Source organism: Cuculus canorus, chromosome 20 (assembly GCF_017976375.1).
Source record: "Cuculus canorus isolate bCucCan1 chromosome 20, bCucCan1.pri, whole genome shotgun sequence".
In the NCBI taxonomy this organism is placed as follows: domain Eukaryota; kingdom Metazoa; phylum Chordata; class Aves; order Cuculiformes; family Cuculidae; genus Cuculus; species Cuculus canorus.
Window position 1 is genome coordinate 5,839,258 of NC_071420.1, and position 21,117 is coordinate 5,860,374.

The following is a 21,117-nucleotide window of genomic DNA, read 5'->3' on the forward strand; positions in this document are numbered from 1 at the left end:
TGAGCTGCAGGACTGCATCGTCCCATGCTTTTTACCGTTACTTGTTTTAACCCACGGAGCTCTCATTGCAGGAAGCTTCTGACTTCGAGTACTACAATAGCTGTAAATAGATAAGGAACTTCCTTAGCAAAGCAGTGTGGATTACAAGGTTCTGTTTAGCAACAAATGCGTGCTCTGTAGCAGTATTTTGGCTTTTTATGAGCTCCTTTCTGTCCTCCTTTTCCTCCGAAGTAACTGCAGAGGTTTGCCAAGAAATTGAACTTTGAGGCCCATTGTTTTGGAGCAGCCTTGGCTGTGAAATGGGAGTTTCACCTTGTGAAACTTCATTTTCAGCCAAGGCTCTTGATTTCCCTAAGCGAGCTTTAGCTCAAACCAGGCATTTGAAGGCTTCGGGGCTTTTCATCTCATGGCCGGGCTTCCTTAATGCTCTGAGGAGCGGGAGAGAGCGATGGCTCCATTTCATCACGGAAACGGTTTTTTAGATTTCTTTTTTTATTTCTTTTTCCCTAACAAATATTTTCAACATTTTTCTTCCACTTGAAACTTTGAAAACTCTGCTTCCCAATGGGAACTCGCACGTTTGTCCCAGGGCAACAGGATTTTTCATGGAACAGAAGGAAATTCTAAGCTTTAACCAGATTGAATATGATGGAGCCCAAGAAGGCTAAGTAAGGCTTAGCAAGGCTAAGTATTGTTTACACCTGCCCACCAGTGTTTGTGAAGCTGGAGATGCTATGATGACAAGAGCTTCTTGCACGTTCCGTTACCTGAGCGTAAAATGGTTAAACATTCAGATAGTTCTTCCAATTTTAAGTTGTTAAGTTGAACAGTTTTGTTCGTACTGCTTTGTGCATTTTGTAGTTAGAAAAAGTAAGAAATCCCCTCTCCTGAATGGTGCTATCTAGGATTAATTTATTTTAGTGACAGGCTTTTCATTTGAAACATATCTGTGATAGCAAAACTAACTCCAAAGGCAGTAATGTGGATTTTCTTCCTTCCCTTGTGCACAGGAGACACACTCTACTACCGATTCACTTCAGACATGAGTAACACCGAGTGGGGCTATAAGTTTACAGTGACTGCAGGTCATCTTGGAAGATTTCAGACAGGTAAGGACGGTTCAGACTGCATCTGAAAGGACTCAGAGTTATTTTGCCAAGCTTTGGCAGACTTGTGCTTATCCCCTTTTTTAACTTAGAATTTTCTTTTTCTGATATTTTGGAAATAATATGATTAGATTTGTTCAAGCTGGAACTCGACCGATGTCTCTTATTTGCTGTGGCTTCATGCTAGAAATACCAAATCTTCACAGAGGATTGGAGTAACAATTGTAATAATGTTATTTGAATTCATTTCTCGCTATATGACAGTAATTACACACATGGAGGATTTAGTAAACACTCCAACTGGAAACAGAAATATTGTAATTGTGTATTTAAAAAGTTGTTATCCGTTAGAATAGGCTGCTTCTGGATCTGATTTCTACATCTAGCATGAAAAGCTTTGTTAGTTTATTTTAAAGCTTTAATATTTTTAATGAAATTGAAGATGGTGGATGGCTTGTGATCAGCAAGACTCAGCTTCTTTTCACATAATAGTGAGGACCTGGGTTTTGTTTGCCTTATTTGGGCAGAACTTTTATTTCAAATAGGACTCTTTCCAGGTTTTTTGCCCCGGGAAAGATTTGTGCTGCCAGAATGTAGTCTAGAAATGTCTTAGAAATTATTTTGGGTGGGTTTGTTTGATATTTCTTACTTTTCAAAGCAATACCTGAGTATATGGAGAGAACTGGGCACCTGAACAGAATGGGTTCCTACAAAAGTAACAGCCCTTTGAATTGCTTTCTCAGGGTTTGAAATTCTAAAGCAGATGCTGTCTGAGGAAAGAGTAGTTCCTCACCTCCCGCTGGCCAGAATCTGGGAATGGCAGGTCGGGGTAGCGTGCCGCCAGACTGGGCACCAGCGCTTGAAGGCAATCCACCTGCTCTTGAAGATTGTGCAGTGCAGCGCCCAGAGGTAAGCGCGCTGTTCTGCCTTGTACTCTGAGAGGCAAAGGGCAGGAGGGAAAAAGCAACTCAGCTGATAGTATTTTGAAGTCAGAAAGCCATAATTTGAAGTAGATGCCTTTTGGATGCAGTTCATGGGGCCTCTTTAACAGAAACTTAATTTATGAGGGTTTTTTCAAGAACATTTTCTCTTCTTTCTTGTCTTTTAAAAAAGATCCAATGAATTAGAGGTGGTTGTAAATTAAAAAAAAAAATCACCCTGAAACAGGACAAACAGTAGATCTCAGTTAATTTCCTAGAAGTTTATTCTTTTTGTGTTAGTTGTGCTTCAGAGTAATGGTGAGGATGGACTAACAAACCGGTGAAATGCTGATATGAGTCTCTGTAAAGTAAATAACTTGTAAATCACTATTTCCGGTGGTAAAAATGGACAATAACATACAGCCATTGCCTGACTCTGGATTTTAGATACACCAATCTACATCCAAGTCTGAAAAAATGACTTTGGTGTTACTTGTAATCACTGATTTATTATCTATTGAAGTTCCCTTAGGTTTTTTGCATTAAAAAATGTCTGCTTTGTCATGTGGACAACCAATTTAATTGCTAAAGATCAAGTCTTCATTGGGCTTATAATATTTAATATATTTCTGGGGTTAATCTGATGATAGATTCTGAAATTGAGTTTCCCCTCTTCCATTGCTCACTGCTGAATGATATTTGTCATCCTATCAGTATGATAAGAGACAGTTGCTAGCTTCAGGAGTAGGAAGGAGGCAGAGTTGGAATTGGTTGAAAAGCTCTATATCAATATTTGTCTGTCTGCCCAGTGCTGTAGGTCGCTATTGTGTCATTTCCAGCAGAGGAGCCAGAACATTTAGCACAGTGATGTATATCAGTTTTGAAGTCCTCGTTTCAGGAGGCCACTCAGTTTTAGGGAAGTCATTTAGACATATTCATAGGTGTGAGGTTTTCTCCTTCATTGGTTCAGAATGAAATTCATTGTGCTGACACGCCTGTCTGAATTTAGGTTTGAAAATGCTTCTCATGTTTCTTCCTTTACTTAAACATTTGTCTTTTCTTTTGCTTTTTTTCTGAGAAACAGTCAGAAGATCCTGCTTACTCGCTACTTCATCACAATTTCATTTAAATTACTTTTTTTCAGGGACTGTGACCTCACATTGTTGAAGCCACTTTGGCAGCTTTTCACCCATATGGAAAACAACTTGTGTCACGACATGACCAAGCCTGGTATTCTCCTTCCTCTCCATCGGGCACTTGCAGAGCTCTTCTTTGTTACGGAAAACAGAGTTACTGTAAGCAGTTCCTGTATCCTCGTTCATGGTGCTGGGAATGATGCGTAGTTCAGTGTTAAACTAAATGTGGTTTATCTTTGTCTTGGCAAAGTTCACCAGAGCTTTAGAAACATGAAGTACTCCAGAAACTTGAACAACTTTTCTGGTGGAGTCTGGTAGCAAATTCTAATAGAGGGACATCCTGTTGCCTTTTCCATCCTGGGAAAGGGACCTGAAGTAATAGTCATGACTCTTCCTCATGTGACAAAGGCAGGAGGCCCTAAAGCCAGTCTTAATTCTGAGAGGAAAGCTGATTCGAGGGCTGGAGCACCTCCTGTACAAGGACAGGCAGAGAGAGTTGGAGTTGTTCAGCCTGGGGGTGAGACTGGATGATCTTTGAGGTCACTTTGCAAACCCAAACCATTCTGTGATTCTGTTTGAATGTGGTTTTTCTTGAGTCAGTCTTGAACTTTACATACCAACAGTCTGTATTGATGTCATTTCTGTGGTCACAAACTGTGTTCTAGTCCAGGAGAGTCATGTGTGGAGTTCTGATGCCTTTGGTTCTTGGGGACTGCTATAACGATCAGCGTTTTAATGTTAATTAGTAGGGCGGTATCTTTGGTAGAAACATTGGTGTTCATTGAATGCTTTCTGGCTGCAGGAGCTTGGAACTCTACAGGAATATTTGCTTGCCTTAAATACTGAAGATCACCTTCATCGCTGCACAGCACAGGTAATGAGATTGCCGAACACCAGAGATTTGTGGGTTTGTGATATCTTTCTGGCAGAAAGATATAATGAATAATTTGATTGCCCAGTGGAGTTTTATAACGTAGATATGAATGTACCTGGGCTTTACAGAGCCGGGACAGGCCTCAGAAGTTGTCAATGAACCATGCACAAAAGTTGTTCTTTAGTAGTCGATGTGCCACAGTGGCCGTTGGGTGTGACGAGGTAGATATGTGTTACCAAAGTGACCTCTTAACTGCCAAAATGTGGGGAAGGAGAACGTGGAGAGGTCTTTCAGGAACTGGAAATGCAGTTGCCTTACTGAAATTCCCTGGAATTATGACGATTGCACTGCCGGGGGATGACCAGGCAGAAACAGGATGGTTGGTTATTTATTTCTGTTGTCGTCTCATAGTTTTGGACTAAGGAGAACCTTTGATGTAATTGTTTTTCCTTCTGTCTTCCAGGCCCTGAGAAACATTGCTGCTATCAGCCTTGCCATTAATTATCCGAACAAATCAACAAGTTTCTGGAATGTTTAATACTGGCTCAGGCCGGAGTGCATGGGATAGAGTAGTTTGTCCATAGGACATTGGAACAAACATCTTAACTCCGTTCAGGAAAAGTTCCTTCAGCTTCAGTGTACGAGCACTCTGCAGCCTTCCTTCCACCTTGATGTAGAATTTGTAAAAGTAAAAGCGCACTTCAATGAAAAAGCACATCTTGAAGTAACTCACGCGTCGCCTCCAGTTATGTATGCACATATTGTAGCATGTTAGAGTAAACAGAACAATACCTTTTTTTATTCAGAGGAAGCAAACGAAAGAAGGTGGCTGAGGGGTGAGAGTGGAAGCCCCCAGTGCTGGTATCACTGGCTCCCAAGGAAACTTGATTGGTGGAATGTGATAGCTTTTATAATATTGCTGGACTCGGAGTGATGCCGCCAGCAGCATCTGTTATGTGTCGTTGAAGTGGAAGAGGCAAACCAGAACCTGGTGGGCTGCTGCAGGAGTGGTCCACACGTGAAATCCTGTCACGTTTGCTTTTGCTTTGAAGGCTACTACCCAAGGAAAAGAACCTTAACTCTTTACTAAACTACAGGTTGTAAAACAAATTCTAGGTGATTCGCGTAGCAGTTAAAGGATTCCAGTTTCAGAGCATCCTCGTGCAAGAGGTTAAATATTTCTCCTGTTCCTTGATTTGATCGTCTGGATCACCTGTTTTTACCTTAATTTATCTCCGATGTGTTATTCTAAACAGTACGTTATTCTAGCGCAGGGAGCAAAGGCTGGCTGCCAGTCAGCAGCAGGAATACAAAGAACTGAGGAACTTACCCATTTCTTGAAGGTCACATCTTCGCAAGAAATTATTCATGAGGCTCTTTTCTTTTTATGATTTCAATACCAGTGGCATAGGAGGTCCTTCTCGGCAATGCTGGGAACCCAGACTCCCAGCACTCGGGGTGGGGGTTAACGATCAATCCAGTTTTATCCTATGGAGCAATAACTGCATTACTTTTAGTGAACATGGAATGAATTGCAGACCTTCTATGCTGAAATAAATTGGCTTTCTTCCTACTCAGCTATGCCGGTATTCCCTTTCCAAAGAGTTAAAAAGAACACAGAAGGGTGTGTTTTGTGTACTGCTGTACAGCACGGATAGCTGGTCTTGTCCAGTATGAATTCAAAGAACTTTTAATGCTAATTATTGCTACTTCCCTTCCTCACCTCAGCGTTAGAATATGAACAAAAGGCACCCAAAAGTTTCAGTAGTTACTAAACGCAAGTTGTGTAAAGACAGTGACACTGTCAAAAGGGAGTATGCTTATTGACCTCGTACGAAAGGTGGGTGGTGCCGAAGTAGCAATGTCTACAGGGCACAGCTTTGGGGATGACCTCTGAATTGATTGTCTTGTCAGCTGATGCTGGAATTTTAAGGGTGTTTCAATCTCCCTCTAAGAGGGAGATGTGCAGTAATACATCCCCTTTTCTTGGATAACTTCTAGTGCTGGAGTTAGAGGTGGTTTGAATTCTGTTCAGCCAGGTGATTGCAAAGTGAATACTTCTTCAGGGGATGAGCTTGAATCAGAATGTCAGTATTCTACCTGAGAGACCTAAAACTGAAGACCGAACAGTGCTGTGCTGAAGCCATTGCCTTCTCTTAGTGAAGGAGAATGCCAGAATTCAGGAAGAAAATACAATGTTTCGAAGACAAAAAGGACTGACAGAGACTGCTCTTGAACCCCTCCTCGAGTGCACTGTTGCTGAAGGTTAAAGCCCCCTTTCCTTCCTGGATGAGATCACGAAGAGAAGAGAATTAGGGAAGTTGTCGCATATCTTTAATGCATGGATCATTCTGTTCCCACGTCTGAGTAATGTAGTTGAGTTTGCAGTCTCACTGCAGGAGTGTCGGAGATCCCTGAGGAACCATATGTTCCACACTTCCTAATAGCACGAACAGATTCTGGGAACGGGAAGTCACTCCACCAAAACAAGATGTTCTTGAATCTCCGCTAGGGAGTCGTATCGCTGGGACAGGTGAGCGTTTTGAACTCGCTGCTCTTGAGCAGCAGGACTTTCTCTTCACTGCCTCGGTGCGAATCCATGGCTGAGCAGCCGAGGATGTGCAGTGGGCCGATCGCTAAGGCATGAGCATGCGCTGGAGCTGCCTGGTTCGGTCGCAGAAGGTTTTTTTTTTCACATCAGGGATGCAGACTGTAAATAAACCATTCATAGGACCTGCCACGGCACTGTCATACTCACATCTTTTCTGTTGGATTGTCTTTTTGCTTTCTGTCTGAAGACCTGAGGCTGCAAGGGTGACACGGGAGGAGTGGCCAGTGTTCCTTACTAGGTGAACCACTTAACTCTTCTACCAGCAGAAACTGGCCCTGTGAGTCAATCATCCTGCCCTGAAGGGGCTGTCGAGGAACAGTGTCCACTGAATATAATTTCTACCCACTAGATGGAACTGAAGGACTGTGACCTAAGCTGACACCGAATCTGTTGCTGCCTTACAACTCAAATAATTCGTTAACAGATTTTTTAAGAGACAAGAAACACTGATTTTATTTTTTTTCCCTTCTGATAGTTTTAAAGAAAGAGGAAGAGCAAACCAATAATAAATATTCATGATCAATCACACTGAAAATCTTGTAGCAGTTCCAAACGGATGCGGATGATACTATTGAATAGTATAAAACTGTCTGGAAAACAGGTATGCTGAAAAAATGTGCCTAATATAAAACGAAACAAAGTAAGTTGTCCTGCCTGAATCACCTATGATGTGTTGAAAAGAAACCATATTGTTCCTAATGATAGATCTGACTTGCTTTCGTTAAACAGTTAAAGCAGAGAGTTTTATAATTTCTTTTCTTACGAGTTTACTACTTTGCAATTTTTGTCAGTTGTTTAAAATATCTCAGACCTTTAGATTTATTCCAGTTCAGTTCAACATGTAAAAAGAAAGCTACAGATGTGGGTAAAATATGCAAATGAAGAGAAATATATTGTACAAATTCTATAAAAACTACGAAGTCCAACACAGTGTCTGTTGTTTGTTTGCTTCTCTCCTCACTGTTAAACGCTTGGATTTGCAGTCAGATCCAGGGTTTTTCTTGCAGCTCATCATTTTCAGTGCCTGTAGGCAACTCTGCATCTCCTGGTATGCATCAAACTGCTCAGGATACGGACTGCTGGAGTCCTCTCTCAAATTCCAGCCCTGTTTGTTACCGTTCTGGTGGCCTTATCCTGGAAATGAATTTCTCCCCTGAATATCCATTGATTTCAGAGCCTGTTTACTTACTTTCAGACCTGAAACACACATCTAGGGACCCACATGTCTCTCATAAAGCTGAAATTTAGCGTAGTAACTCTTGATTCTAATCAGTGGTGTTTATCAGGTGGTGCTTGTCCTTAGCTAGCGCAATGGACTTTGTTTAAAAGCTCATTTTCCTTGGCTTTGGCTTAAGGAAAGGGCTGTTCGGGGAAGCATAAGTAAGCATTTAGAGGTGGGCTTTGAATTGGTTTTGTTGCCTGGGAGCCTAAATGGGCCACATTGGTGATAGGAAGTTCACAAGTCGTCTAGCTTTCTCCGGCATCCAACGAAATCTGCAAAGGCAGAAAATGAAAAGGTGAATGCTTGAGCACTGTTGAGTCAGGGGAACTTTAGTCTCAGGGCTTGCTTGGAACAAGTCATATCTGTGTTTCTTACCCATCTGCTTTGCATAAGCACTCATGGAAAATTAATTAATCAAAAATATCAATGGTTTCACAGAGATATCCCCCCACCTGCTCACACCTTGGGTTTTCTGTTCCTCGGAGCAGCGGGTTGGGCTTTTTTCTCCCCAACAATTGTATTTTCCTATTTTTTTTAAATATTTTTGTACCTTCATGCTGTGAGTGTCAGTATTGAAAGAGAAAGGAGCACTTCATCCTCAGTGGGGTCAATTTCGGATAGGCTGATGCATATTAAACAACATCGCTTCGCCTTCAGTCATTGCTCTTCTTGCATTGCTCTGAAAAAATTGCCTTCTGTGCTTTTCCATCTCCAAATACACTCTGGTGCCTTTGCTCTTTGGCACCTTCTTTTCTTGCAGATGTCTCAGCGTCTTCAAAGCTGATGGTGTCTCGGAGGGTTTGCTCTTCGCTCGCTGTGCCGGCTGCTGCGGCTTCTACCTCTTCGCTTGGCTGAGGGAGGCAGAGCTCCCATGGAGGCAGGACAGCGGGAGCTGGAAAGAGTTGCTTTATTTACCAGAAACTCAAAGGCTTTCTGAGAGTAAAGCAAACTCTTGCTGAATTTTGCACTAATAATGCTTAAACCCAGCGGGGTCTGCGGCTGAGATGTTACAACTGTGCTTTAATTAAGTCTTCACAGATGTGAGGGGGCGATGCGTGGATGAGGAGTGTGAACCCATGTCCAGGAGCTCTCCCTGCCTGTCCCCGGTGCTTGTGCTGGCCATGTGCTATCAGAGTTAGAGATGATATTCCGCTCCACAAGGCCTCTTCCCAGCCAAAATCAGCATTGGAAGGGCGAAGAAAGATCCCTCTGGTTCCCTGGGGGTGTGTTGCCTGCTCTCTTCCCACTGCTCAGCACCCCTCGTGCCCCCGGGAGCCGCGTGCAGCAGAGGCGCCGCTGGTGCCGTATCGATGAAAAAAAAAATCCTGTGTTCACTTCCCAGCTCGTTGCCTTGAGCGCATCCCGAGCTCTCACCAGGCAGCCGAGCACTGAGCTCACCGGCTGGGAACAGCGTGTCCCATGGCGGGGCCCGGGAAGTGCCTGTTCTTGGTACGGTGACAGCCGTGGCATACGGCCCTGGCGGGGCTGCCCACCCCCGGAGCGGCTGGCGGAGCCGGGCACCGCCGCAGCTGCTGCCCACGGAGCTCGTCGGGGGAAGCCGGGTGTCTGTTGGGGTCCGAGTGCGGAGCGTGACTCCGGGCACTGGCTGCGAACCTCATGTGTGTGTCCGCTGGGACAGCTCTGGAGGGGTTCCAGGCCAGGTTGGATGGGGCTCGGAGCCCCTGATCCAGTGGGATATGTCCCTGCCCATGGCAGGGGTGGAACTGGATGGGCTTTAGGGTCCCTTCCACCCAAACCATTCCATGGTTCTCTGACCTGCCGCGCCACACAACCCCCTCATCTCCACAGACCGCCAAGAAACCCCATCCCAGCTCCCGCCCCAGCAGGCGCTGGAAGCGGCAGGTTTGTCCCTGCTGCGTGTTCCTACACCCTCATCCTGATTTTCCAGCAGTAGCAGCCCCGTCACCTTCCCTGGGAGCCGTGCCAGCTCATAAACTGCTTTTAATCTCTAAAGAAGGTCCTTTGTGCAGCCTTTTGTCAACAGGGCCTGTCCCATTGCTATAGCTACGGCCCCGGACACACCTGTTTGTTTTTCCAACTCCTTTTTGTTGCCGTCAGATTTCTCTACCACCTAAATAAAAAATACTGAGAAAAGCCCTGCGCCCTCAGCGCCCTTCACGGCCAAGGAACCTCCTTGCTCCCCTGGGACCCGTTTTCTCCAGGCAGTGGTCTCGGATTTTCTTTCACAGTGAGGTCCCCAGCGGAGCAGGTGCCTCGGGGACAGTGGGGACAGTGATGCCCACACGGCACAGCACCAGTGGGATTGCAGACACACCGTGGGGTTTTTTTTTCTGCCTGAATGCTTTTCTTCCCCTGTACATAAAGCTCCCCCAAATCCGTGCTTTTTGGATAGGATTTCACGTGTCTGTTGGGCGGCGGGAATGGCCTCGGCTCACAGGTTCAGCGCGGAAGCTGCAGCGCAGCGGGGAGGAAGGGGTTTATCCCATAGGACCTTGGCCATGTGGTGTCCCCAAACTCAGGAGCCTCCTCAGGGCTTTGTATCACATCTCAAGAACACTTAAAAAAGGAAAATACTCTGCCTTCGTGGGCTCGAGCTGCTGTGTGCCCAGATGAAAACACCCAGAGGTGTTCCAGGCCAGGTTGGATGGTTCTTGGAGCCCCTGATCCAGTGGGAGGTGTCCCTGCCCATGGCAGGGGTGGAACTGGATGGGCTTTAAGGCCCCTTCCGACCCAAACCATTCCATGGGGCTGTGATTCTATGAAACAATCCCTAGGGAATTTCCCTTTATTTGCTAAACCTTGTCCCTGTATGAGGTGTTTCTCCCGCTCCAGGTTCAAGATGGTGACTTGCGATAGATGTCAAAAGCATTTCCATGCGCAAAGAGCTTATCTTGATCTTTACCGGGGCAGCCTGACCGTAACGAACCTGCTTTTCTCTTCCTGCATTTCTTTCTTGCCCTGCCAGCTGCAGCTGAGCTTTGTCCCCGGCGCCAGGGCCGTGAGATCCCCCGTCCCAGCAAGGCTGTGAGTTGGGATTTGCTTTCCCAGCCCCGTGCGTTGACCTTCGGCACAACTTAGTCACCAAGATCACCGGGAAACCTCCCGAGCCAGGCAGAGCAATCAACCCCGGACTGCGAGGTTTAATCCCTCAGTGCCAGAGCTCCGGGACCTGAAGAGATGCTGAAAAGGAGAGGGAAGATACTGGAGACCCCCAGCCAGGTGTGCTGGTCCCGGTGACCAGGAGGCAGGGAGCAGGTGTCCAGGATGACTTTTGCCACAAGCCAGCGATGAAATAATTAAATGAGATCTCTTTATTTCACCTGAATGTTCTCGCTGCTTATCGTCCTCCTGCTTTGGCATCGCTTCTAAATATTTCACGTGTTGGAAATCGTATTTTTGATTAATGCGCTGTATTTGGTACGTGGTACCCGTGTTACCGCTGGAAGACCTTCGTGATCTTCCTAAACCAAGGGCGGTTTAGCAACGCTGCGAAGGTCTCGCGCCTCGTCTGGCTCTGAGCGCCGTGTTACCGCTGCCAGAGCTCGCCTGACATCCCAGCTATTTATTCTGCTATAACACGAGCCGTGGCCCCAACACCAGCTCTGTGGGGACACGGGCAAGGGCTGGCGCACATCTGGAACACAGGCACATCTGGAAAGGATGGAGCCGGTTTGGGGTGCACAGGGCGGGGGGAAAGAGCTGGAGGGCTGCAGCGATGCTCCGGTCTCCTGCCGCTCCCCACCGCGTGCCCAGACAAACCCGAGCTGCCTTTGGGTGGGAAAGAGGCTTCCCAGGAGGAGCCAGTCAAGCGCGGTTGGATGTTTCTGTAAACGAAGAGGGAGCGCGGCGTGGCCACTGACGTCCCCGCGGTCAGATTTGTCTTAGAAAACCATCCAGGTTTGATATTTAAGATTTCTAGCGATGGAAAATTCCCAGCAGCTGCGGGGCTGGGCAGCCAGGCGCTGACTGGCGGAACTTGTAGAAAAAAGCATCCTTCCAGTTCTTTTCCATTGGAAAATCCAAAAACTTTCTTCGACTGTTGATTTCTCATCCAAACTAAAGCAAACCAGGCCAGGCGGGGAGGCAGGGGCGAGGGGAGAGCCTGACAATGTCGGAGCAGCTTTTTTTGCTCCAGCGAGGCAAATATTTACATTTTTTTCATTTTCAAGTTACTCTTGTTTGGAAATCAGTTGGTTTACACCGGGCTCTGTTACCACGCTTTGCAAAATCACAGAGAAAACAAAGTGATTTTGTAGAAATCCAATGTTTTGGCTGAAGCAGAATGACTTTTTTTCCCTAATTTTCCCTGGGAACATTGATATTTCAGGGCCTTTTCCAGCCTGGAAATTTCAGAGCTATCTCTCCTTCCCGTTTGTCCGGCTACAGCATCAAATAATAATTCTTGAGGGGTTAATAATAAATCTTTTAATACATTTTTAATGAATCCTTGGCAGCCATCAGGCACTTGCACTGCCTGTTTCTTGGGACTGGAGCCATCTGCGCCGCTTCCTACCGCTGCTCAAACCCACCCGGAGCATCTGCTGCAATTGAAATCAGAACTCGTTAATAAATGAGAGCTGCAGGTAGAGATCTTGCAAGCAGCGCTTGGAAAGAAAATCTTTTCCGAGTGCAAACCCACCCCTTGCTGGGTGCACGGTGGAGGCTGTAACGTCCTCCCAGGTGTGGAATCGCTGCGGTTGTTTTCCCTGCGTTGGAGCAGTCGGGGTTGATTTGGGTTAGCACTGGGAATACGACCACGGCTAACGTGGTTACCTCCCTGCCCACAGTGCCCTATAGAGTAGTGGATGAGAGCCGAAGGATGGGAGAGGTCCCGAGAAGGCTGCAGGCTCAGCAATGCCTCCTAATTATCGATGTGATATCACATTACAGCAAACCCCAGTGTCTGCTTGGGGTTGTCTTCTGCGAGGTGGATTTCAGACCCATCGAACCTTGGTCCGGTGTGAGTTGCAACAAGGTGGACGCAGGTGTTCTGCATCCCAGAATTCCTGATGCCGCAGCTGTTCCCGGGGCAGCAGCTCCAGTGCTGCAGTGCTTGTTGTGCCGGTCCTTTCCAGCATCTCCCTTGGCTCCTGCACACCCAGACTCCTCCAATCCTAACGTCTTTCCTGCTGCAACACAAGTGTGTCGTGAGGCATCCTGACCCCTGGCTGAGGCCCTGGCCCAGGTTGCCCAGAGCAGTGGTGGCTGCCCCATCCCTGGAGGGGTTCCAGGCCAGGTTGGATGGGGCTCGGAGCCCCTGATCCAGTGGGAGGTGTCCCTGCCCACGGGACACCATTCAATGATCTTTAAAGTCCCTTCCAACTCAAACCATTCTATGATTCCATGGCCTATGCATGAGGAGAGGTTCCATCCCATTCATCCTACAGAGCCGTTCCCATCGGGAGCTTTGCCGCAGGAGTTCCAGGCAGGGATAGAGCTACCACTGAGGCTCCAGCCACTCCTCAGCAGCGTGAACCTGCCTGTCCATGCCCAAGCAAAGCCATCAGGGCACGGGGCCCGTCTCACAGCCAACAACGTGCATGGCTGGGTGTCACCTGTGTGGTTCCTGCTGAAGATCCTTAGCTCTTGGCTCTGGGAAACTGTCCCTGATGGACATCAGCAGCTCCCGGCTCACACCCAGCCCAGGGCTGTGGGGTTTGCATGGGGTCCAGGGTGTGGGGCTGGGGACAGGCAGCTCCTTTTGTTGGAAAACCTCCCTTTGGGTGAAAACTGTCCTTTGTGCAGCAGGTGGGGGGAGTTAATCCAGGCTTCAGGCAGCTGGTTCAGGATTAGAGCTGAGCTGTTTCCTACTTTAAAAGCTCTTTGCAGGGAGCCTGTGCCCCTGGTGGGGTCCTGCCTGGGGTAGGTGTGCAACTGCGCTTCGTGGGAGCTCGCCCTCTGCTCCCAGTTGGTCCCGCATCACCTTCGTTCTCACTTCCAGCTCTCCTGGTGAGCCGATTTTCTCTCCCTCTGGTGCTTTGTGTTGCTTTTTGGGATGCTGCCCCAGCTTGAGGTCTCCAGACGGGGACTGTGGGGTTGTGGGTGCAGCTGCACCCAGCCCTGATCCTGCTGGGACCCCTGCGATGCTGAGCTCCTGCAGAGATGCTGTGTGAATGGGGGCTCCCGCTGTGCCCCCAACATTGTTGGGGGTCACCCCCATGTCCTGGTCCAGTGCTATGACCTGGCATAAGCCCTCGGTGCAGGAGCCCCCTCTTTAGCATCCTTTTTTGGGGCTGCTGCAAGGAAGAGGCTCAGCAAATCCCAGGGGAGGCTGATGGGGGACACCGGGGCGCTCTGGGGGTGCTGCTGGACCTCGGCTTACATGGGACTGTCAGCTGCTTCCCCTCTGCCCCATCCCCTTGCTCCAACGCTTCCTTCCTCCTGGCCCGTTTTTCCAGCGACGCTGTCGCCTCTGCCGCTGTCTCCTGTCGGGGCAGCTGGTTTGTAGCATCAGCTATTTTGACTACTCGGTTAACTATTCATCCAGATGGAACAGGGCTGTTGTCGTGTGCCTGGCATGTTTTTTCCATATACAAATTCTGCGCCGAAGCGGAGAGGACAAAGCCCAACGAGCTCTGCAGCCACCCTGAGCGTGGGGTGTGCTCTCCTGGGCTGGTGCTCAGACTGCCCAGATCCCAGCCCTCTGCCCTCACCCTCTTTTACAGTGAATTTGGGGGAGTTCTGTGCTCCCCATCCCTGGCGCTGGTCACGCCGTTGGACCTGGCCCTTGTCGCCCTGGGCCTGGCTTCAAGAAGGAACCGGCGTGCCTTTATTTTCCTAGCGCTTAATTTTAATCAAATGCAAATCCCAAACACTTTGCAAAGGCGGCGACCCGTGCGGACGTTAATTGCCGGGGCTGGGGGTGCCGTTTGCTGGGAAGGGTCAGGGTGGCACCCGTGTCCCTGCTGGGGGTGATGGGTCCTGTGGCCATTCCTGGCTCTGCCCAAACTCCCGGTCGTGCCAGGTCTCCACCCTCCAGTGAGGGACCTCAGGAAGGATCTGGGGAGCTGTACATCCCCCTGGCCCTGAATGCTTCACTGGGGCTTTGGGTGTCCTATCAGGGTGCAATCCTGCTGCAGAGCTCAGCTCCCACATACGCTGCTTTTTCGCTCATTGCTAGATAACACTTCCCGGCTTAAAGCTGCCTTTTTTTTTCCCCCCAACAAAGTGGTGCAATCACCACTCCAACCCTCAGAGCTCCCCGTCTTCCTTAAGGACAACAGATGGCTTCATCCAAGCACCCTACTGAGCCAATTCCTTGGAGGACTTTTGCCTCCATCCCCTGTTCCAGACCGAGTGTTTCCCCACGAGCAATGCCCGTGGCTGGTGGCCAGCGGAGCCGGGGGTTCCTTTACACCTGCAGTCCCGGGATTGCAGCAGGGCCCAAATTTGGCTGCTCAGCAGCATTTGCATTGAAAATCCCAACTTTGAAATGCAAAAAGTGCCCAGCTGCCACGGGAGACGTTTCAGCGGGGAGTGAGAGCGAAGACTCAATATTTATGCAGAAACTTTGTGTTTTCTCTCTGCTCTTGAATTTCATGGTGTTTATTTCTTTCTTTTCCTCCCTCCTGGGCTGGAGATGGGCCAGAGCGGCCCCCAGCTCGGTCCTGCTGGAATCCTTCAGCAGGATTGCTTTTCTTTGCAGCTCTTTGCATCGCAGAGAGCCTGAACTTTCCGAGCGCACTTGTCGCTCGATGCACGAAAGGAAAGTTGGCAGCGCTCTGGGCTATTGTCAACCTCCTTATGAAACTCAAGGATTTTGACTGCGTTTCCTACCCGCCGACCTTATCAAGATTTTGCATCCTCTTGGCATCTCTTTATGCCACCAGGGGTGGTTGCAGGGTGCAAAATGCTGTTGGCATCAGGGTGATGCCACCGGCCCCTTGTAGGGACACATCCTGTTGCACGGTGAGGATGTGTCCATGAGGATTTGTACGATGTACGAATGAGATTTGGTCAAATTTGCTTATCTTGGGTCTGTGCCGCTCGCAGGGCGCATGCTGCTGCCCCGGCACTGCGCTGGTTGTGCTCTGCGTGCCGTGCCCGCAGCGGGAGTGACCAACAACACCGTGTTTGTGCGAAACACAAGTGCACCCTTGGCCGGCAGCCACCGAGCAGCGGCGCGAGGGTGTTTGGCTTCCTCGAGGCCGCCTGGCCGCCCAGATAAGCGCCGGAGCAGGAAGCAGCTCGGGCCATGCCGGGCTGGAGCGAGTTGTGGCTCCTCGGCGCAGGGGGGCTGGGGGTGCGAGCTGAAGGGCAGAGTTTTCCACTGGCAGGATGGTGGTGTCTTTGGGGTTCGTCTCCTGCTTAACTGGGAGGTCCCCTCCTGGGGACGGTGGGACTGGAGGGTGCAGGAGGAAGCAGGGCAGCAGCATGGCCAGGACCACCTGGCAGCAGCCTCATCCTACGGACACGGAGCCATCCTGGCTGCCACCCTGCAGGTAAAACATGAGCATCAGGTCATAAGCACTCCATGGTCTGCACTGTGGTCACCCCTGCAGCACCCCAGCAAGACAAGTACCCCGTTTGACAGAGGAACGCAGGCGTTGCTCTGACCAGCTACAGCAACAGGGACATTGCCATGTGCTCAGCATCCACAGCATCATTGCTCACAACCAGCCTGCCTGGGAAAAGAGAGTCTTTTGCACCCTTTGCACAGAGCTTGAGTGTTTTTCTAATGCCCATGAGCTTTCTGGGGTGCAGAAGACCCCTCTGCCCAGTCGGTCCCGCTGCACCCTCTCTCTTGCAGCCAGCATTGGGGATCTGTATGCATCCAGCGTGGCCTCAGCCGAGGTTTGTGGTGGCCTGTGTTTTGCCAACAGCCTTTAGTAAACAGCCCCGTGCGTGGCGCACAAGATCCTAATCTGGCTCAAAATACCGAAAAAAAGCAAACCAACCCAAAGTTGCCTCCGCAAGCCAAGTCTGCGAAGGCAGGAAAAACTCTGTCTGTGAAACAGTGTCTGCCCTCCTCCTTGCTGGAGGGAATCGCATTCAGGGCACCGCAAGTCGCTCCTGGCAGCGTTTGTCCAGGACATTGTGTCTCAAGGACCGGCTGCTTCCCACCCCGCTGTGTGCTCGCTGCCATCCCAGAGGTGGGATTAACTTTCCAGGGGAGCAGGCAGGGATGGGACGGTCGCTGTGGCTGGAGGCTGCAGGAGGGTTTGCAAAATAGTGGAAGTTGTTAAAAGACCTTAATATTTGATGCGGTGCCTGAGTTTTCCTAAAGGGCTTTTTCGCGTGAGCTTTGCTTGAGGAAAAAAATATTAATTGGAGAAAAAAATCTATTTGGAGTGATAAAACTGGGAGTGCACACAGGGCTGAGCATCAGCCAACCCTGGCTTATGGAATGCCCTCGACAGCAGGTACGTATCTTCGTTTTATTTAATGGAGAGGAGGTAGGAAAGAGCAATCCCAGAATGGTTGAGTTGGAAGGGACCTCAAACTGCATCCAGTTCCACCCCTGCCATGGGCAGGGACACCTCCCACTGGATCAGGGGCTCCAAGAACCATCCAACCTGGCCTGGAACCCCTCCAGGGATGGGGCAGCCACCACTGCTCTGGGCAACCTGGGCCAGGGCCTCCCCACCCTCACAGCAAAACATTTCTCCCCAAGATCTCATCTCAACCTCCCCTCTTGCAGCTTAAAAACTGTTCCCCTCATCCTGTCCCTGCATTCCCTGATCCAGAGCCCCTCCCCAGCTTTCCTGGAGCCCCTTTCAGCACCAGAAGCTGCTCTAAGGTCTCCCTGCAGCCTTCTCTTCTCCAGGCTGGACAACCCCAACTCTCCCAGCCTGTCCTTGACCAGGAGATGCTCCAGCCCTCGCATCGTCTCCGTGCCCTCCTCTAGCAGCTCCATGTCCTTCCCATGCTGAGGACTCCAGAGCTGGGTGCAGGACTCCAGCTGGAGTCTCACCAGAGTGGAGCAGAGGGGCAGAATCCCTTCCCTCCCTGCTGGTCCCACCCTGGATGCAGCAATAGTTTGGCTCTACGGGGCCGGAATCAGCCCTGCTGTGCCCGGGGTCGGCGTCACTCGGAGCCGGCGGAGGGGGACCTGACTTACGCAGTCACTAACAGATCGTTTAGGGGTTTTATTTCTTTATCAGTGATTAATGGTGATGTTTCATTTCTAATGGAAGGAAATAGGCAGGAAATGGTTTCTTGCCTTCATTTATCAGGGATTTGTTTAAATGGGCGCTCGTGTTCCCTGGAAATAGGTCACGGTTGTGTATTTTCACGGACACGAAGCTGGTTGTGCTGGGACTGGCTGTCAGATGTTTGGACGGCGCAGCGCTCGCAGCCTTTCCTGTGCGAGGCTGTTCCTTTCGTCATTCCCGTCCCCATCCTCTCGGCCCCGTGCCAGGGACGCCCCGTGTCCTGCTGCTGGAGCAAGATGGTTTGCAGCCCAAGGAGCCTTTGACTGCTATTCCCAGGCTGCACGAGGGATCACAGAATCACAGAATCACCAGGTTGGAAAGGACCCATTGGATCATCGAGTCCAACCATTCCTAACACTCCCTAAACCATGTCCCTCAGCACTTCATCCACCCGTTCCTTAAACACCTCCAGGGAAGGCGACTCGACACCCTCCCTGGGCAGCTGTTCCGGTGCCCCATGACTCTTACTGTGAAGAATTTTTTTCTGATATCCAACCTGACCCTCCCCTGACGGAGCTTCAGGCCATTCCCTCTTGTCCTGTCCCCTGTCACTTGGGAGAAGAGCCCAGCTCCCTCCTCTCCACAACCTCCTTTCAGGTAGTTGTAGAGAGTAATAAGGTCTCCCCTCAGCCTCCTCTTCTCCAGGCTAAACAGATCAGAGGTTAAATGTTTGGTGGTGTGATGTTTCCCTAGTTCAGAGCTCAAGGCTGGGACTCGGCAAACCCAAGGCCTTAGGTCACTTGGGGCAGCCCTCACCACCATCACAAACCCCCAGCAGACTCACATTTTGATGTCTTTGAGGCCCATGTGAGCCAAAAACGTTATTGATAACCGAGATGAGCCATTTAAAAATGCATTTGTGCACGGGAAGGACTCAGCCTTTGGAAAGTTACTCAGCTTCCTCTTCATCTGAAATACCACCGTTCCTCGTGGCCGTCCATCCCCAACATCACCGTGCTCTCAGCCTGGCCAGGCAGCCGGAGCCTGAAAATCCTAGCAACAATGACATTGTTTTCTATATTTGCATCACTTCAGGCTGAGCAGAACCGATGACACACAGCGGAGCTGGCAGAGATGCTGGTATTGATGCCATCTGCAGAGAGCCGCCTCCTCACCGCGTTAAAATTAAATTGACTTAACTGTTTAGCTTGTGCTTCGCCAGGGTGCTCGCGGTGGCACCGTCGTGCCCGGCTCAGAGCTTGGCATGGCCCAAACGGGGGGATGATCTGTTGCATCTTGCTCTGAGCATGGAGACGTTGCATCACGTCCCCTTCCTTGGTGTGTTGTGTGCACAGGCTCCTTCCAGACATCGCGCCCTCTGCGTGAGCCGCTTCCAGCAGCAAACATTCTTCTGATTTAGGTTTCTTCTTTTCTTTTTATCACAGGCGGCTTTTGATGTGGGAGACAAGGGCTCAGCTCCTCTCCACCTTCAGAGAGATGCAAGACGGGTGGCTTGCAAACCCTCTTAGGCTTTATGTACCTTTGGATGTTTATGCTTTAAAAGTCGATTTGGCTCTTCATATTTTACTTGAAATGCACTTGAGGACTCGTGATCTCGTGTAGGTAGTGAGCTTCTGGCCTCACAGGGAAGCATGAAAACAGGCGAGTTTCATTTTACAGGCTGGGAAAGCAGAAAGGAAACACCGTGGCCTTTGCTTTCGAGTTATGGGGTGTGTGTTGATGTGCAGAGCTACGGGTCTGTGGGTGCCTGCGGGAAGCAGCGTGGTCTGGCCAGGGCCAAGCAAACCTCTCCCTGCTGCAAAAAAACCTCCCGTGGTGGAAAAACCTCTGCTATCCCAGCCCAGCTTCGTGCTGCCACTGTGGAAAGCTGAGGGCAGTTGAGGTCAGGTTCCTGGTGATCCTGGACACATGGGGACTTCCAGCACAGCCAAGATCCAGCTAGGCGCTGCTTTTCCTGGAGAAGGAAGGAAGCCAAGTCCTGCAGCCGCATCCTCGCAGTAACAGGAGATGCCCTGTGTCGTTCTTCCTCCAGAGCTGCAAGTTCAGGCCATAGAGCAATGAATTGGGGCTTATTTAAAATCGGTTCTGGATTCTAAATGCATGAATTCTAGGGTTTGTGTTTGGAGAGCACTCGTTGCGCGTCCACAGCTAGAAACTTGGAGGGTGAAGATAATATAATAGCCAAGACTGGTGTGAGAGGCTTCCAGCAGAAGAGGCAGGCAGGCACGCTGCACACCACGGCTGGATGAGCCCCGAGCTGTGAGGTTTATTTCCTTCCACGCACCTGGTCCTGCCGAGCGCTGAGCCCAGCACAGACCTTGGCTGATGGGGAGCATTTCCCATGGCCATGGCTTGAAGCAGAGCCCATCCCATGGCAGCAGGGATGGCATTTGAAGCGTTGTTGGTGTTGGCTTTCCCATCCCACCCGGCAACCGCCTTTGCCTCGTGTGCCCGTGCCCAGCAGCAGAGCCTCTTGGCATCCTCGGTGCTCTCCAACGCTCTGGGGAACCGCAAGGACCTCACGGCTTGGGGTTCAGCAGCTGCACCCTGGGGCGATGGAGTGTGGTTTTGCCGCCTGGGCTAAGCGTGGGAGAATGCCGTCAACTCTGTTTTAATTGGCAGTCGCTGATCAGCCTCGCGAGCGCTGGGCTTCATTATCACCGCTGGCGTTTACGAGGGGATACATTTTCCGCTCTCATGGTGAGGGCAGGAGCCAGGAGAAGCCTCCGCTGAGTCACCCGGGTTAGGAGGAAAGGAGTGTGTGTGTGAGGAATTAAACAGTCAATCATGCTTTCAGCAAGCCTGAAATCATCTGTGATATTTTTATTTTCAGATTCCCAGCTTCGATATTTGTGGCAAGGTTGTTCCCGACATCCCAACCGCAGTGACGCTGTGCCGAGGGCAGCCGACGCCGCGCCGGTGCCAGCAAGCGAAGCCTGGCTCCATCCCACCACTGTCCCAGGGACCCCGCTGTCCCCTGCCCAGCGAGCTAAAGACCGGGGAGACATCTCGGCAGCTCCTTCGCTTTGCAGATGCGCGATTGCCCAGGGCAGCATGGACACCCAGTCCTTTCGGCCACCGGTTCTCCCTTTTCATGCATGTACGGCCCAACGGTTGCGGCACTGCAGAGGTTCTTGGGGGACAGCAGCCG

General features: G+C 50.0%; 1 protein-coding gene across 3 annotated transcripts in view; it reads left to right on the plus strand.

Moving 5' to 3' along the window:
• ZZEF1 (zinc finger ZZ-type and EF-hand domain containing 1) overlaps positions 1-7,568 on the plus strand; it is a 52,551-nt gene extending 44,983 nt beyond the window's left edge. For all 3 annotated transcript variants that reach the window (XM_054085055.1, XM_054085056.1, XM_054085057.1), the window contains exons 51-55: positions 1,011-1,109; positions 1,850-2,015; positions 3,171-3,321; positions 3,965-4,036; positions 4,500-7,568. In XM_054085055.1, coding sequence (XP_053941030.1) covers positions 1,011-1,109; positions 1,850-2,015; positions 3,171-3,321; positions 3,965-4,036; positions 4,500-4,574 — 563 coding nt within the window. In that variant the 3' untranslated portion in view covers positions 4,575-7,568. The remainder of the gene's footprint in view (positions 1-1,010; positions 1,110-1,849; positions 2,016-3,170; positions 3,322-3,964; positions 4,037-4,499) is intronic.
• Positions 7,569-21,117: the final 13,549 nt, after the last annotated feature.